Here is an 18791-nt window from a genome sequence, read left to right as displayed (position 1 = left end):
TAGCTCGGCTTTTCCACCAAACAACCGTGCAGGGAGTGAATCTCCCAGTTGTAACTTGACAAACATGGGACGGTCTCGTCATCTTCAACAGTCTACCCGTACCAGTAGCACCGTATCTGGTGCTGGTAACAGCAATTTTATTGAATCTTTTCATAATTTTTTTAGACCGTCCTTTGCAAGGCCACCAGAGACAACAAGTCTGACACATAGTCAACGGCTGGAGAGGATGATACAGGAGTATCTCCAAATGAACATCGATGCCATGACTTTGCAAATGGAGCCTTGCTCATTTTGGGCTTCAAATCTTGAAAAATGGCCAGAGCTCTCAACTTACGCCTTGGAGATTTTGTCGTGTCCAGCTGCCAGCGTTGTCTCTGAACGTGTCTTCAGTGCTGCTGGGTGTGTGCTGCCAGATAAGCGCACGTGTCTGTCCAGTGACAATGTGGACAGACTAACGTTCATCAAAATGAACAAGTCATCGATCCACAAGGAATTTACTACCCGTGTGTCATCCTGGGGAGAGTAAATGCTTGTGGATTTGGAATGTGCTTGATGCAAATCAAAACATCCTGTTTGCAACTAGGGCACAAGTGCTGCCACTGATAGGGTGTCTGTGTGGCCCAATTTTTGGAAAAAAAGGGAGACTCCGCTTGGAGTAACCCTTGCTTACATTGTTTTTAAAAATGATCCAAGATGCACAGAGCTGGGATCAGGAAAGACTTTGCTACCTACCCCGGTGTCATGCTGGGGACGGTTAAGTATGGCGTATTTTTGAATGTGCTTGATGCAAATCTAGCTGTGAAGTGTACAACTAGGGCACAAGTGCTGCCACTGAAGGGGTGGGTGTGTGTATGGCCCAATTTTTGGAAAAAAGGGAGACTCCGCTTGGAGTAACCCTTGCTTGCATTGTTTTTTAAAAGGAGCCAAGATGAATAAGTCATGGTTCAGCAAAGACTTTGCTACCTACCCCGGTGTCATGCTGGGGACGGTTAAGTATGGTGTATTTTAGAATGTGCTTGATGCAAATCTAGCTGTGAAGTGTACAACTGGGGCACAAGTGCTGCCATTGAAGGGGTGGGTGTGTGTGCGGCCCAATTTTTGGAAAAAAAGGGAGACTCCGCTTGGAGTAACCCTTGCTTGCTGTGTTTTTTAAAAGGAGCCAAGATGAACAAGTCATGGTTCAGCAAAGACTTTATCTACCTACCCCAGGGTCATCCTGGGAACGGTTAAGTATGGCATATTTTTGAATGTGCTTGATGCAAATCTAGCTGTGAAGTGTACAACTGGGGCTCAAGTGCTGCCACTGAAGGGGTGAGTGTCTGTGTGGCCCAATTTTTGGAAAAAAGGGAGACTCCGCTTGGAGTAACCCTTGCTTACATTGTTTTTAAAAATGATCCAAGATGCACAGAGCTGGGATCAGGAAAGACTTTGCTACCTACCCCGGGGTCATCCTGGGGACGGTTAAGTATGGCGTATTTTTGAATGTGCTTGATGCAAATCTAGCTGTGAAGTGTACAACTGGGGCACAAGTGCTGCCACTGATGGGGTGTCTGTGTGGTCCAATTTTTGGAAAAAAAGGGAGACTCCGCTTGGAGTAACCCTTGCTTGCTGTGTTTTTTAAAAGGAGCCAAGATGAACAAGTCATGGTTCAGCAAACACTTTGCTACCTACCTCGGTGTCATCCTGGGGACGGTTAAGTATGGTCTATTTTTGAATGTGCTTGATGCAAATCTAGCTTTGAAGTGTACAACTGGGGCACAAGTGCTGCAACTGAAGGGGTGAGTGTCTGTGTGGCCCAATTTTTGGAAAAAAGGGAGACTCCGCTTGGAGTAACCCTTGCTTACATTGTTTTTAAAAATGATCCAAGATGCACAGCGCTGGGATCAGGAAAGACTTTGCTACCTACCCCGGTGTCATGCTGGGAACGGTTAAGTATGGCGTATTTTTGAATGTGCTTGATGCAAATCTAGCTGTGAAGTGTACAACTGGGGCACAAGTGCTGCCACTGAAGGGGTGGGTGTGTGTGTGTGGCCCAATTTTTGGAAAAAAGGGAGAACTCCGCTTGGAGTCACCTTGTGGTGTTTTACATGATTTTAGAAGGGCGTGCCATGCCTATATCTGTGTCTCCTCCTCTTTTTCCTTGTCCAGCTCTTTTGTTTTCGCATGAGTATATATGTCCTTGTCACTTTCCCATGTGTTTGTGTTGTGTTGTGAGTTGTTTGTCACCTTTTTGACACCTTTGAGGGTGTTTTCTAGGTGTTTTTCTGTGTTTGTGATTGCCTGCCATTTGTTTCCTATGCGGTTCGAGTTCGGTTCGTCGAACGTTCGCCGAACTGAACTCGAACGAGACCTCCGTTCGACGAACCGAACTCGAGCCGAACCACGGCCGGTTCGCTCATCTCTATTTAAGAGACAAAGCATAATGGCCTGCAGTTGTGCTGCCAGGCGCTGATTTAGGCTGCCTGCAGTTTGGGCAGTATGAATGAGTGCCAACTTCACTTTAACCCCATCTCAATTTTACCCCATCTCAGCCTTTCATGGATGAGACCGGAATAACCCTTACTAGACTTTGACCCATTGAAGGTGGAGACACAGAAATAACTAAAAGTGGCTGAGCTATGCTTTTCCTGTAACTCCCTAGGTCACTCTGAACTGCTTGTCACGCTCCATCTCCATAGATTGGAGGGTATTCCTGTCTCAGCCATAATGCTTAGATGGAAAAATCCTTTAAGTAAAAAACATTTTAAAAAGCAAAAGAAAATACAAGGGCATTTGACTGTTTTAATATGTCCCATAGAGCCGTATAGAGAGGTAGTGCACATACTCAACCTCCATTTAATTTTATTAGTTAGAAACTCCCTTTAAAAACTCTAAAACTTTTCTCTGCCATTCCCTCAGTCCAACACTATCCATGTAGTAATGAGCAATTACGTTCTATGGCTCAGGTGGCACATCAAAAAATCAAGTGAACTGCCCCTGTGGATTTAGTGTGCGGTAATTATCATACCAGAGCAGACGCAGCCTCTGTGTCAATGACAAAATGTACAGGTAGTATTATTTCAGGGAATAATCCTTTCACAGGAAAAAATATAATGGCCAACGTACAGTCAATAAATATGTCATATTTCTACTGCAGTGCTAAAAACAATAGTACAACTGCAATTTGTTTTTTTTTGCTGACAAATAATGTGAGTGCTCTTTCTTCGTAAGACACCACGTAATGGTTTTCATCTAACAACGTAGGAGAAAAGCTCGAACATCACACCAAGTAATATAGGGTACGATTATTGCAGCCACTGAACGAGGTAAACAAGCCTGGCTGTACTATATTAAGCTAGAAATGTTTTATGTACACTTTTATTTCAGTAAATGATACTTCACAAAATCACAATACAACAGCCCAAATAGTCATATACAGAATCTAAAGTCCAAGGCAGGATGATGCTTAAAACCACAAAATCGACAAAGCCAATGATTGCGGCTGAATGACAAGGCAAGAGTGTGCGAGGAAGAATAGAATTACCGCCAGAGCTTAACTTCAGCACTACCATTTCCCCCTTCAATATTATCACAAGCTATCAGGTGACCGGAGATTAAAGAGATGGCTAGAAACCAACATGCCAGTACTGAGACCTTCTAGAAGCTCATCCACCATTAAAGAATTAACCAACCATAAAGCAGTTATATCAAACCACAAAACAGACAACACATGCAGTAATTTGGGCTCATCACATGGTTTCATCCAGAGGTTCTTGTTCTGCTACATTTGAATAGCCAATTGAATAGCCAAAAATTAAGAATAGATCGCAAAAGAATGTGTTTTCCAGATCCAACGACAATCAAAACGATAAAATTCTTAAAAGAACAAAAAATAAGTGGGCACCATACCTAATATACAATTCACCCTTGTTTCTCGTTTGTATATAAAAGTATATCCTGCAGATATATGTATATATACTGTATATGTATATATATATATATATATATATATATACACACACACTTTATGATTTTATGTGTACTGTACATACCTTATATATACTATATATATTACATATAAATATATATAAGGTGTGTATATATACAGGTATGTGTGTGTATATATATATATATATATATATATATATATATATATATATATATATATATATATATATATATATATATATATATACACACACATACCTGTATATATACACACTTTATATATCCTTTATATATATTTTTATAGCAGCATGTGCATTAGATCTCAAAAATGGCGTTCACCTTACTGCTACTGTAAAACGTTCCTTTTTTATCTTGCAGTAAAAACATATGGAAAAAAAATGCGTGAAAAACATGTCTGAATATGCCTTATCTCTCATATACGACTGCTTTCCAAGCCAATATTTACATCTTCAAAGTCTGCAGCAAGTATTAAACTGATCATGTATAATCAGTCAAAGTCAAGAGGCAAGCTAGATCCTTTGTCACTCCCCAAGTCATCATGGACACATAATGAGTATGCGCCTGCCAATAGTAAAAGACTTAACAAATGAAACCTTTCTACAGACCTGACTATTTGATGCAAAGGGAGGCATAACAAGCCCCTCTCCTTTGCCACCCTTCCTTTCACTGCTTCATTAAAAAAAATCCTGACCCCACACGTTACTTGGATTAATTACGCACTATTTATTATATTAGTGACAATTCACAATGCTAGCAATCATCATATAATTGCCTCGTTTATTATTGACTGCTGTGCCATTACCATTTGTTGGGGGTAAGGCACTTCAAGGTTGACTACACTAACTGTAAAGAACCCTTTCCTATATTAATCTTTTAACAACCTTTTATTCACAACTTAAAAAAAAAAGTATTTTTGTTTGTAAGGTATTTCTAATGAATGAATCATATGCCAGCATGGGCAGATTTGTTCAGAATTAACTGGTAAATTAGTAGTGTGATATGCAATTTTGTCAAACTGCGTGACTCTAAAAGTTATTAGGTTAAAACATGTGGGGCTGCAACTAAATTATATACATACGGCTATTGAAGATGGTATAAAAAGTCAAGATGGCTCTTGGATTGGTCTATTTCTTAAAGTCTACAGTACCTTAAAGATCACCAACCATCAGTATTTTCATATATAAACTAAAGCCAGTGCTATACAGGCGCTATCATGCTGATTCTAAACATACCTTTAGTATTGAGATTGGATGTATAGTTTCTGAAATTCAGGCAAGTAAAGTCTGTGAAATCCACTGTTATTTGATTGATAGCAGCAACAGAATATGTAATAGGTGGGTCGAGTTTTCCTAGTTATTCCCGCCCCCGTCTGCTGCCTGTCTTTCCAAACTCTGGCTCTGTTATTACAGGGGGGAGGAAGGAGGAAGGAAGGAAGGTCAGGGGCATGAATAACTAGCAAAACCCAACCCACCTATTAGATATTCTGTAGCTGCTATTAATCAAATAACAGTGCATTTCACAAACTTTACTTGCCTGTATTTCATAAACTATATATCCAATCTCACGACTAAAGGTATGTTTAGAATTAGCATCTTAACGCCAGTATAGCACTGACTTTAGTTTATATATGAAAATCCTGGTGGCTGGTCCTCTTTAATTATTCATGTCTAGTTAATCAAGAGATAAGAGTAGTAAAAGGAGGGAACACTGTATTTACAAGAATGAAATTAAAGAATAGGTGTTACTTGTAAAGCATGTTAAAACCAACTGAGGAAACAAATGCAATAATCAATGGCTCAAGAGTAATAAAACAATATAAAAAGGCAGGTTTTACCTGCAGAACTAGCTGCTGCCAGGCAGTGGTTAGCGGTTGCCCATTGCCAATGTTGCACATGCTCATTCTTTCAGAGGGCACATTGGCACGCTCGAGTTGAAGGGAGACATTACGACGTTCTTCTTCTAAAGCTCGGGTCAGCCTCTCAAAGCGGGCTTCTTGCTCTTTCACAGAGGCCAGGATACTGGCAGCAGACCTTATGTCATAGTCATCCATAGCTGTTTGTGAAAGAAGTCTTGCTGGTAACTGCTAAGGAAGGTTTAAGGAAAAGGTGGAAAATTAGAAAACTGTCATCGGCTGCTCAATAAACCGGGAACACAAATCACCCACAGAGATCAGTGAACATGCAATGTGATGACTTATTGTACAAGATGAACATATTGCTGTTTTGTGTTGAGATTTGCAGACTTTTCAGAACACATTTTGCTATTTCGCGGCCTTTTGCCTCTATAAAACAACAATGTATTTTATACCTAACCTCTTTTAACATAAATGTGTTCTCTCCAACATTATTACAGAAAAACAGAGGCAGCAATCTTTATAAAATACTTAAGAACACAATTGCCACTGGCTTGCATTAACAAGCCGCTACTACTTTAAGGAGTATAACAATCTCTTGGGGAAATACGAAGCCCTTAAGGAGAAAATAAGCTTCTATTTGACATTAAATTTTCATGCATATTCCAAAATCATTTTCATTGTGCAAATAACAATGTAAAGTTAAAGAACATAAAGATAATAGGTTTTTGGGAAGCAAAGTCTACTCTTTGAAGAGCTCATCAATTTGACAACATTAAGGTAAGCTTTCAATCTTTGCAATGAAGCAGAACTGTTGGAGAACTTGTGATCCTCACACTAGCAGGCATTTGGAGTATGTACTCGTGTGCTGTGGGATTTTATGGCTCTGAAAATCAAATCAGGGCCAAAGAACATGTATATTTTTATTGGGCATTGCTGAATTCTTTCCTTTGAAATTCCAGCATACAAGATACTATCGAGTATTTGCATGACTGGTATTTGGAGGGTATGACGAAGCCTGCATGCACATGCACCAGTCACAGTACTGAATGGCGCCTATGAGAACAAACAAAACACAGTGAAGACTTTGGGACATGCCGTGCTGGATTTGTCAGATTTTCCAGCCATACTGTAGCTAATCAGTGGAAATATCAGGATAGAATTTGCAATAACACAACTATTATGATGCATGAATGGATATGAACGTAACATGGAGTATGAAGAATGCGCCTTCTTTTCACCTGCACAGTACACACGATAGGATTATCTTATTTTTTTACTTAATAAAATAAAAACAAATGCATATATTTTTATATCAATTCATGGCCAAATAAAGCAATAACGTACACAATGAATAAAATGTGTCATATTTCTATATTTTGATGGTTAGATAATGTTCCTTTCCTGACTAGTTAGAGGAAAGCTATTAGCATTTGTCGTAGGAAAGCATAACTATAACATTTTCCAAGACAGTGTTAATTACTAAATGTAATTAGTGCAGCTTGCATGAAATTAAACTTCTAATCATCTGCAAGTAAACTGAATATGTCTGCTGCACTCAGGCTCCATAACAGCTTCATAAGTGAAGAACAGAGTTTAAAAGGGATGTGTGTTCAATATACACTGATCAGCCATAACATTAAAACCATAGGCTTCATATTTTAGAGATTCCCCACAAGTCACTAAAACAAATCTGACACCTTGAGGCATGGACCCCACTAGAGCTGTGAAATAATCATTAAAACTTCTACAAGATAGAAGGTGAAAACATATTTTTCTAGTACCCTCGAAAAGATGCTCGATCAGATTAAAATCTGAAGGATTGGGAGGCCAAGTCAACACCTCACGCTTTGTCTTGTTTCTCAAATCATTCCTGAACGATTTTTGTAGGAAGCATTATTGTACTGAAAGAGGACACTGCCATTAGAGAATGATATTGCCTAGAAGGAATACAGTTGTTTGCAATGAAATGTAATACAGCATTTTTTTTTGCCTACATAATACTTTATAGGTTAAAATTAATGTAGAGGGTGATGTTTTTGATTTGTGCATATCTATCTTATGTGATGTATATACAGTACACCAGTCTACGGGTATAATATATGATGTATGGCGCTGAATATCAGTGTGTTCTAAGTGATATATACAGCAGAGTCTCAGTGTATTCTATGTTATCTATATACACCAGTCTGTATGTGCTATGCAATGTATATATAAAAGTTTGTATCTCTTTTGTGATGTATACATAGCAGTCTGTCCACCTATGCAATGTATATACAGCAATCTCATTGTCTCGTATGTGATGAATACACATCAGTCTCAGTGTGTCCTATGTGATATATACAGCAGTCTCAGTGTATCTTTTGTGATGTAGACAGCAGAGTCTCAGGGTTGTCTGTCATGCATTCTGCACACTCTGAGTGTAGTATATATCTATATATATAATACAGTAGTTTCAGTGTATCCTATGTGATGTATACAGCAGCCTCAAGGTATTCGCTATGAGATGTATACAGATGACTTTCAGTGTGTCCTATGTGATGTCTACAGCAGAGTCTCAGTGTATTCTAAGTGATGTATACACCAGTCTCGATGTATCTTATGTACTGTATAAAGCAAAGTCTCAGGGCATTCTATGTGATGTAAACAGCAAAGTCTCAGTGTATCCTACTGAGGTGGGATGAAATAAATCAAACAGTAACAATAAGTATGGTGAGTATATGTGCAAAAAAAAAAAAATTGCTGCATTGCTTCTTTATGTAGTTTGTCTAAGTAACATCCAAATTAACCCCTTGGCATCATAGCCAATTTTGGCATTTATAGCAGGATTTTTTTTCTATTGTCATGTTCCAGGAGTCATAACTTTCTTTTTCAGCAACGCGGTTCTATGAGGTCGTATTTTTTTTCGAGATGAGCTGTCTTTTTCAGTGGAATCATTTTAGTGCACATAAAACTTAACAAACTTTTATTAACTCTATGAAAAGTAATATAATTGTTTTTGCATTTTAAATTTTATGCTATTTCACTTTGCTGCATAATTAAAGTGTTAAAGGGAACCTTTCACCTGATTTGTCCCTTATAAACTATTGCCACCACCAGTAAGCTGCTATATACAGCACTCTAGAATACTGTATATAAGTCCCCTGGCGGCTTTGTATAACATAAACAAACAGCTTTTATTATACTCACCTGCGGCGCGGTCCGGCCGATGGGCCTCGCTGGATTCGGTCCAATGCCTCCTATCTTCTTGCGATCGCCGTCCTCCTTCCCAGCTCTGTGTGGATGACGTGTGCTACGCCATCAACACAGAGGCCTCCATTGCGCTCCTGCGAATGTGCACTTTTCTCTGCCCTGTTGAGCGCAGATAAAAGTATTATAGTGCGCATGCGCGGGCAGATTTTGACCTTTCCCCGAGCCTGCACATTACAGTACTTTGCTCTGCCTTTAGCAGGGCAGATCCAAGTGTGCAAGAGTGCATTGTAGGACTCTGCGTGGATGATGTAGGATGCATCATCCACACGGAGATGGGAAGGAGAATGGCGATGGAAGGAAGAGAGGAAGCATTAGACCAAGACAAGCGACACAAATCGAACCACACCGCCTTGCAGGTGAGTATAATAAAAGCTGTTTTTTATGTTATACAGAGTGGCCTGGACACTTATATATAGCATTCTATAATGCTGTATTTAAGAGCTCACTAGTGGTGGCCGCAGGTTATAATGGACAAATCTGGTGACAGGTTCCCTTTAACTTTGTTCTGTAGGTTAGTACCAATATGTCAATACCAAATTTCTATACTTTTATTTATGTTTCATTATTTTGTATAGTAAATACACCCTTGTTAAAAAAATAACTTGTTTTTGGGTCACCATACTCTGAGAGCTATAGAATCTTTTTCTTATGACAGAAAAGCTTTATGATGGCTTATTTTTTACATGGAAAATTGTAGGTTTTTGTGTGGTATATGCATCTTTTTAATCACCTCTTATTGCATTCTTTGGAAGACAAACTTACCCAAAAAAATTAAATTTTTCTTTTTATTTTTAATGAAATACGATATATATATATATATATATATATATATATATATATATATATATATATATATATATATATATAATATATAACTTGTTTATGTTTTGAAACTTTTACGCAAAAAAAAAATAAAACTTAAAATATTTTTTTTCTTTGGTCCACATATTCTGATACCCATAACCTTTTTTTATTTTTCTGTAGTTGTGGGAGGGCTCGGCATTTGTCCAACAAGCTGTAGCATTTATGGGTAAATAAGGATTTTTTTATCAGTTCTTCTGTAATTTTTTAGTTGGAGGCATGAATAAAAATAATAAATGTAAAATTTATAATTGACATATTAACTATACTCTGCGTGTCGTTACCATTACAGTGATACCCAATTGCTTTTTTTTGTTTTGCTACTATTGCACAAGAAAATCACTTTAGAGAAACAATATTTTTTTTTATTCTTGATCTTTATAGTATAAGAACTTTAAAGGGAACCAATCATCAGGATTTTCGAGTATAAGCTGCAGCCAGTGCAGTACTGGCACTATCATGCACAGTGTGTACATACCATTGGGGTGCAGCTCGGGTGTTTAGGCAGTGAAATTCATCTTTATAAAGTTTGAAATTTCGTGCACTTTTTGATTGACGTGTGCACCTCTGCAGATAATGTCCGGGCGTGTTATGCAGGAGTTCCCCGCCCCCCCACCAGCCTGTTCCTCCCTCTCTCATGATGTCCGGGCGGGTTATGCACGTGTTCCCCGCCCCCCCGCGCTGCCTGTTCCTCCCTCCCTCCGGCTGAATGTAAAATGCTAATCTTCAGAAACATGGCGCCGGAGTGGGCCTCAGCGCATAGCGCTTATCTCCGGCGCCATGTTTCTGAAGCCCGCATTACACAGCTTGGTGTCTGCAGACTGCAGAACAGCTGATCGGAGGACGCGATCAGCTGTAGCTATGATGACGTGCCGCCTCAGGACACCGGGCCAGGACAGGAGCCTGCCAGCGACATCGGGGGTCAGGTGAGGTAAGTTCACAATGGACTCACATGACCCCGTGACGGCAGTGCTGCGAGACCCGGTCACGGTAGTGATATCGGGTAGCACTGTCTTCACGGGGTCAGGTGAATGAAATTACTAGCACCTGTGATGTCATTGCCCCAGCAGGCACGCACACATTATACACACACACATACACACACTATATATATATATACACACACCCACACTGCTGTGTGTGCGCCCCTGCGTTGACCTGGGCTCACCTTCTGAGTTCCAGGTCACTGCAGGAAAGCACTCACAGCTGTGTGTGTGTATAATGTGTGTATGCGCGTACGCGTGTATAATGTGTGTGCGCGCGCGCGTGTATAATGTGTGTGTGCGCGCGCGCGCGTGTATAATGTGTGTGCGCGTGCGTGTATAATGTGTGTGCGCGCGCGCGTGTATAATGTGTGTGCGCGCGCGCGTGTATAATGTGTGTGCGCGCGCGTGTATAATGTGTGTGCGCGCACGCGTGTATAATGTGTGTGCGCGCACGCGTGTATAATGTGTGTGCGCGCACGCGTGTATAATGTGTGTGCGCGCACGCGTGTATAATGTGTGTGCGCGCACGCGTGTATAATGTGTGTGCGCGCACGCGTGTATGTGTAGTGTGTGTGTATTGTGTGTGTGTGTATAGTGTGTGTATAGTGTGTGTGTGTGTGTATAGTGTGTGTGTGTGTATAGTGTGTGTGTGTGTATAGTGTGTGTGTGTGTGTGTGTGTATAGTGTGTGTGTGTATAGTGTGTGTGTATAGTGTGTGTGTGTGTGTGTGTGTGTGTATAGTGTGTGCGTGTATAGTGTGTGTGTGTGTGTGTATAGTGTGTGTATATAATGTGTGTGTGTATAATGTGTGTGTGCGCGTATAATATGTGTGTGTGTGCGCGTATAATATGTGTGTGTGTGCGCGCGCGCCTCTCTGCTGGGGCAATGACGTCACAGGTGGAAGTGAGGGGCTGCTCTCACAATCAATGGGGGACTTTTAGTTCTGCATTAAAGGGGTGGTTCACCCATTTTTTTTTTTCCCCCCAATGATCAGATGATATTGGATCCGGATTGGACGGCGCGGGACCCTAACCCAGGATTACTGCGGAGGGGGGTTTATTTCAATAAAGATGGAGTCACTAATTGTGTTGTGTTTTATTTCTAATAAAAATATTTTTCTGTGTGTTGTGTATTATTTTTTTTTTTTATCATTACTAGAAAATCATGGTGGCCATGTCTAATATTGGCGTGACACCATGAATTTCGGGCTTAGGGCTAGCTGATAATATACAGCTAGCCCTAACTCCATTATTACCTGGCTAGCCACCCGGCATCAGGGCAGCTGGAAGAGTTGGATACAGCGCCAGAAGATGGCGCTTCTATGAAAGCGCCATTTTCTGGGGTGGCTGCGGACTGCAATTCGCAGTGGGGGTGCCCAGAAAGCATGGGCACCCTGCACTGTGGATTCCAATCCCCAGCTGCCTAGTTGTACCCGGCTGGACACCAAAATTAGGCGAAGCTCACGTCATTTTTTTATTTATTATTTCATGAAATTCATGAAATAATTAAAAAAAAAAAAAAAGGGCTTCTCTATATTTTTGGTTCCCAGCTGGGTACAAATAGGCAGCTGGGGGTTGGGGGCAGCCCGTACCTGCCTGCTGTACCCGGCTAGCATACAAAAATATGGCGAAGCCCACGTCATTTTTTTTTTCTTTTTTGGCAAAAAACTGCATACAGTCCGGGATGGAGTATGCTGAGCCTTGTAGTTCTGCAGCTCCTGTCTTCTCTCCTGCTTACACTAGTGAATGGAGGATACTGAGGCTTGTAGTTCTGCAGCTGCTGTATGCTCTCCTGTATACACTAGTGAATGGAGGATGCTGAGCCTTGTAGTTCTGCAGCTGCTGTCTGCTCTCATGCATACACTAGTGAATGGAGGATGCTGAGCCTTGTAGTTCTGCTCCCCCTGCCTCTCCCTCCAGCATACAGTCCTGGATAGAGCATGCTGAGCCCTGTAGTTCTGCAGCTGTATGCTCTCCTGCATACACTAGTGGAGAATGAAGAACATATTGAAGAAGGAAATTACTTCAGACCTTTTTTATTTTTTTTTTTCTTTCAACAATCTTTCTCTGATAAAAAAAAGCATAAAAACACAGAGCAAAAAACGCACCAAAACCCGGTAAAAACGCGTCTGTTGTTTGCCACGTATGGTTTTTTGACGCAAAAAAACGCACAAAAACACCGCTTAAATAAAACGACGCAGTGTGTGAACTTAGCCAAAATCCACACTGTTACTTGTCATGCATGGGACTACAAGGCTCAGCATCCTCCATCCAGGACTGTATGCAGTTTTTTACCCAAAAAGAAAAAAAAATGACATGGGCTTCGCCATATTTTTGTATGCTAGCCGGGTACAGCAGGCAGGTACGGGCTGCCCCCAACCCCCAGCTGCCTATTTGTACCCGGCTGGGAACCAAAAATATAGAGAAGCCCTTTTTTTTTTATTTTATTTCATGAATTTCATGAAATAATTTAAAAAAAAAATGACGTGAGCTTCGCCTAATTTTGGTGTCCAGCCGGGTACAACTAGGCAGCTGGGGATTGGAATCCACAGTGAAGGGTGCCCAAGCTTTCTGGGCACCCCCACTGCGAATTGCAGTCCGCAGCCACCCCAGAAAATGGCGCTTTCATAGAAGCGCCATCTTCTGGCGCTGTATCCAACTCTTCCAGCTGCCCTGATGCCGGGTGGCTAGCCGGGTAATAATGGAGTTAGGGCTAGCTGTATATTATCAGCTAGCCCTAAGCCCGAAATTCATGGTGTCACGCCAATATTAGACATGGCCACCATGAATTTCTAGTAATGATAGATAAAAAAAAAAATACACAACACACAGAAAAATATTTTTATTAGAAATAAAACACAACACAATTAGTGACTCCATCTTTATTGAAATAAACACCCCTCCGCAGTAATCCTGGGTTAGGGTCCCGCGCCGTCCAATCCGGATCCAATATCATCTGATCATTGGGGAAAAAAAAAAAATGGGTGAACCACCCCTTTAATGCAGAACTAAAAGTCCCCCATTGATTGTGAGAGCAGCCCCTCACTTCCACCTGTGACGTCATTGCCCCAGCAGAGTGGCGCGCGCGCGCACACACACACACACATATTATACGCGCGCACACACACACATATTATACGCGCGCACACACATTATACACACGCGCGCACACACACCATGCACACACACCATACACACACGCGCGCACACACACCATACACACACACTATATACACACACACACTATATACACACACACACTATATACACACACACTACACTATACACACACTATACACTATACACTACACACACACACACACTATACACACACACTGTACACTACACACACACACACACTATACACTATACACCACACACACACTATACACACACACACACACTATACACCACACACACACTATACACACACACACACACACTATACACTATACACCACACACACACACTATACACACACACACACTATACACACACACACACGCGTGCGTGCGCGCACACACATTATACACGCGTGCGCGCACACACATTATACACGCGTGCGCGCGCACACATTATACACGCGTGCGCGCGCACACATTATACACGCGTGCGCGCGCACACATTATACACGCGTGCGCGCGCACACATTATACACGCGTGCGCGCGCACACATTATACACGCGTGCGCGCGCACACATTATACACGCGCGTGCGCACACATTATACACGCGCGCGCGCACACATTATACATGCGCGCGCGCACACATTATACACGCGCGCGCGCACACACATTATACACGCGCGCGCGCACACACATTATACACGCGCGCGCGCACACACATTATACACGCGCGCGCGCACACACACATTATACACACGCGCATACACACATTATACACACACACAGCTGTGAGTGCTTTCCTGCAGTGACCTGGAACTGAGAAGGTGAGCCCAGGTCAACGCAGGGGCGCACACACAGGAGTGTGTGTGTGTGTATATATATATATATATATATATATATATATATATATATATATATATATAGTGTGTGTATGTGTGTGTATAATGTGTGCCTGCTGGGGCAATGACATCACAGGTGCTAGTAATTTCATTCACCTGAGCCCGTGAAGACAGTGCTACCCGATATCACTACCGTGACCGGGTCTCGCAGCACTGCCGTCACGGGGTCATGTGAGTCCATTGTGAACTTACCTCACCTGACCCCCGATGTCGCTGGCAGGCTCCTGTCCTGGCCCGGTGTCCTGAGGCGGCACGTCATCATAGCTACAGCTGATCGCGTCCTCCGATCAGCTGTTCTGCAGTCTGCAGACACCAAGCTGTGTAATGCGGGCTTCAGAAACATGGCGCCGGAGATAAGCGCTATGCGCTGAGGCCCACTCCGGCGCCATGTTTCTGAAGATTAGCATTTTACATTCAGCCGGAGGGAGGGAGGAACAGGCAGCGCGGGGGGGCGGGGAACACGTGCATAACCCGCCCGGACATCATGAGAGAGGGAGGAACAGGCTGGTGGGGGGGCGGGGAACTCCTGCATAACACGCCCGGACATTATCTGCAGAGGTGCACACGTCAATCAAAAAGTGCACGAAATTTCAAACTTTATAAAGATGAATTTCACTGCCTAAACACCCGAGCTGCACCCCAATGGTATGTACACACTATGCATGATAGTGCCAGTACTGCACTGGCTGCAGCTTATACTCGAAAATCCTGATGATTGGTTCCCTTTAAGTTTCTACTTTTCCGAAATAAAAGGCTGTTGATGGATTGTATTTTTGTGTAGAAAGCTGTAATTGTTATTGGTACCACTTTGCGATACATACAATTTTTTGATAACTTTTTATCATTTTTTTATGAGACAAGATGGACAGAAACAGCAATTCTGACATAGTGTTTCACATAGTTTTCTACACAGCACTCCCCGTGTACACAAAATAATAACATAGTTTTAAAGTATGGGTCATTACCAATGCGACAATACAAAACATGTTGTTTCTGTGTGGTTTTTTTTACAAATAATTTTTTATTACTAAAATTGGGATTTTTTTATATTTATATATCTATATTTTTACACTTAAACATGTATTTTTTTATTATTATTATTATTATTTCTTTTTTAAATACTTACTGGTCCCACAAGGGGATTTGAATAGGTCATCCTTTGATCACATTCAGAATACACTGTAGTACTTTTGTACTATGGCGCATTATTTAACACCTGGTAATGTTTAACCTATTAGGGCCTGCCCCAGTGAGATCTGATTGGCTGAGGGATATGGCAGACAAAGAGGCTATTTTAAACCTCCTTGTTGCCAAAACAACTATCAGTACCCTGCGATCACATTGCAGGGGTGCCCATGGGTTGACAATGGGTGCATTTCCCCTTGTCAAACTTCTTAAGTGCAGCTATCAGTACTGACAGTGGCATGTGAGCAGTTAAAGGCTAGAATGGAGATTTGTCTGGTCCCAATACAAACAGCAGGAGCCCAGCTGTGTACTGTGTATCAGCCGCCTCCTGCTGTGGATGGCATCGGAAAAAATCTTAAGCTCATGGCCTCTCTAAAGTATCTGTAAGTCAGATATTAGAAAATCACAAACAATCTTGACATACAGTTACATAATATTTTGAGAAGAGGCTAATTTCAGGACCCCAAATTTCCCAGCTTTGGAGATCCTCTGATCTAAGGCTGTCAAAGTCTCTTATATCTTTAATTGCCCATTTTCTTGTCTTCAAGCTCAACAAATTCAAAACCAACTGCTTACCTGCTGCCTAATGTATCCAATTCAATTTAAATTATTGATTTAGGTTGTTAAATATTTTCTTATCTCTGAGCTGTACATTCTGTGAAGATCCTGGATAACAACTAGTAGGGACATCATGATGCTCCTTCTAAATCTACCTAATTATGCAATAAAACACCCCATCTATTTTAACTGCACCTCCAGGCAGATTTGCAATCCTAAAACCCAAAAGAAACTGGATTACAACCCCTGTGACAACCATATTGATTGGCACATAGATTTCTCCGAAATGAATATAAGTAGGTAAACGACTAAGTAAATGTTTTAATAACTTGTCAGATATTGACAGTCAATACAGAACTTACAGCAACACGTTCTTTGTTTTTCTTCATATTCTCTGGTGATGTGATGGATGGCACTGATAATAAGGCCGTAAATAACAATTTTGTTCTGGTCTAAAGATCTAACTGCTAATGCTTTGCAATGGGTTGAGAGGAGGCAGGGTCTAACAATGAGATGCCGGTGTTTAAAGGGGTATAATAGGGTGTAAATAGTATGTAATAAATGGGTATAATAATAATATTAGCAAATACCTCTAATTAGAAATGTTATAAAGTTCTCCTGATTAGCTATGTCGTTTACCTCATGGGCAGGGTATTGCAGTAGGTTAGGTATCCATAGTCACAACAACTTGTAGCTAACTGTCACTATAGTGGTCGTAACCATGGATACCTAAACTACAAAAATGCACTGCAGATGAGGTAAGCAACATAGCTAATCAGGAGAATTATACTACCTTTATTTTATTTTTACACTTAATACATATTGGGATAGGCTCTTGGATATGGGAATACCCCTTTAATCTTCAGTGCTATATAGGGCCATCTATAGGCCACATTCCTCTATGCGTAATGATGGCAGGTGTAAAGAATTCTGAAGTCAAATGAAATAAAGCGTCACAATTCACAAGAATGGAACAAAATAAATATTTTTAGAGGAGCAAAGGAAAAAAATGCAATACACAAGCAAAGAAAGCATGCAGAGGGGAGAAAAAGGCAATACACACCTAGCCGAATGTTAGGCTCTTTTAGAGACGCTCAGACATCACCCACTACGACTATAGAAAGAACAGCAGCAGCCTGAAGCAGAATCAGCTACAACAAAGAAAGGAAGGACAGGAAAGGTTAGTCAGAAAAATTACCGCCAGCTTTTCTGATGTCTTAATAATCATTGCTAACCCCTGAAATGCTAACTTTTCTGCCACATATCTTAAAAAAAAACAGTTCAAAATGAAAATTATGCACCCCAGTTTTCCTAAAGGGACAGGTAAATTGTAACCAATGGCCCATAACGTACTTCCATTGCAATCATCAATAAAGCCTAAGGTCAATATAATGATCATGACCATTAATGCTATATATTATCCACTTCAGAGCTGCAATCGTTGCACTGTACGAGAATACCTGTGTTCTGTAGGTTTATCAATATGAGGCAAATAAATATAAGTGGAATACGCCCCACAGAGGATCTGTACAGTATAAATTGTACATGGGAGTAATAGAGATATTGATTTTAATTACAGTAATACTTTTAGTCTGTGTTCTATACATATTAGCGTCTAAGAAGTCAATATATATGTTCCTAACAAGGACCCCTCTTATTTACATATTTATACTGTCTTTCAACAAAGACTATGATTGTCAAAAGTATGTCATTAATAGACAGCCAAAGCCATGGGCAAAATGAATCGGAGAAACAACGTGTTGGCATAGAAGAGATAAAACAACCACAGCTGGCATCAAGTGCCAGGAAAAGAACGCAGCGCTCACAGTGTTCGGAGATTAATGTCTTCCCCTACAGATGGAATGTAACACTAAGCCTCTTGTAATGTTACAAATGCTTATTTTGTGAAATGAAACCATTTTTACAAATAAATATAACGATCAGACATTAGCATTCCCTGAACCCAATAGAGGCTTGATCTTATATTCCCTCTATATCAAACAGCAGCACTTAAGTCAATATAAACTGTGCATGCAAATGTGTCTTCAAGTCACTGAATTATTCAAAAGGTGCTGCTCTGCTTTTCTTATGGGTCATGCAGTCGTGAAAGCAGCCGAACCAGCAGTG

At 41.0% G+C, this 18791-nt stretch overlaps 1 protein-coding gene across 5 annotated transcripts in view; it reads right to left on the bottom strand.

Moving 5' to 3' along the window:
• ARVCF (ARVCF delta catenin family member) overlaps positions 1–17817 on the bottom strand; it is a 330276-nt gene extending 312459 nt beyond the window's left edge. For 4 of the 5 annotated variants that reach the window (XM_075320971.1, XM_075320997.1, XM_075320991.1 and 1 more), the window contains exons 1-2: positions 17728–17813; positions 5783–6031 (exon numbers count right to left, since the gene is read on the bottom strand). In XM_075320971.1, the coding sequence (XP_075177086.1) occupies positions 5783–5998 (216 nt within the window). In that variant the 5' untranslated portion in view covers positions 5999–6031; positions 17728–17813. Of the gene's footprint in view, positions 1–5782; positions 6032–17727 lie in introns of all 5 variants that reach the window. The other variant, XM_075320975.1, reaches the window with a different exon arrangement.
• Positions 17818–18791: the final 974 nt, after the last annotated feature.

The sequence above is a fragment of the Anomaloglossus baeobatrachus genome, chromosome 1 (genome assembly GCF_048569485.1).
Source record: "Anomaloglossus baeobatrachus isolate aAnoBae1 chromosome 1, aAnoBae1.hap1, whole genome shotgun sequence".
Classification (NCBI taxonomy): Eukaryota; Metazoa; Chordata; class Amphibia; order Anura; family Aromobatidae; genus Anomaloglossus; species Anomaloglossus baeobatrachus.
The sequence above is the reverse complement of the archived record's forward strand: the minus strand, read 5'-3'. Positions and strand labels throughout refer to the sequence as shown.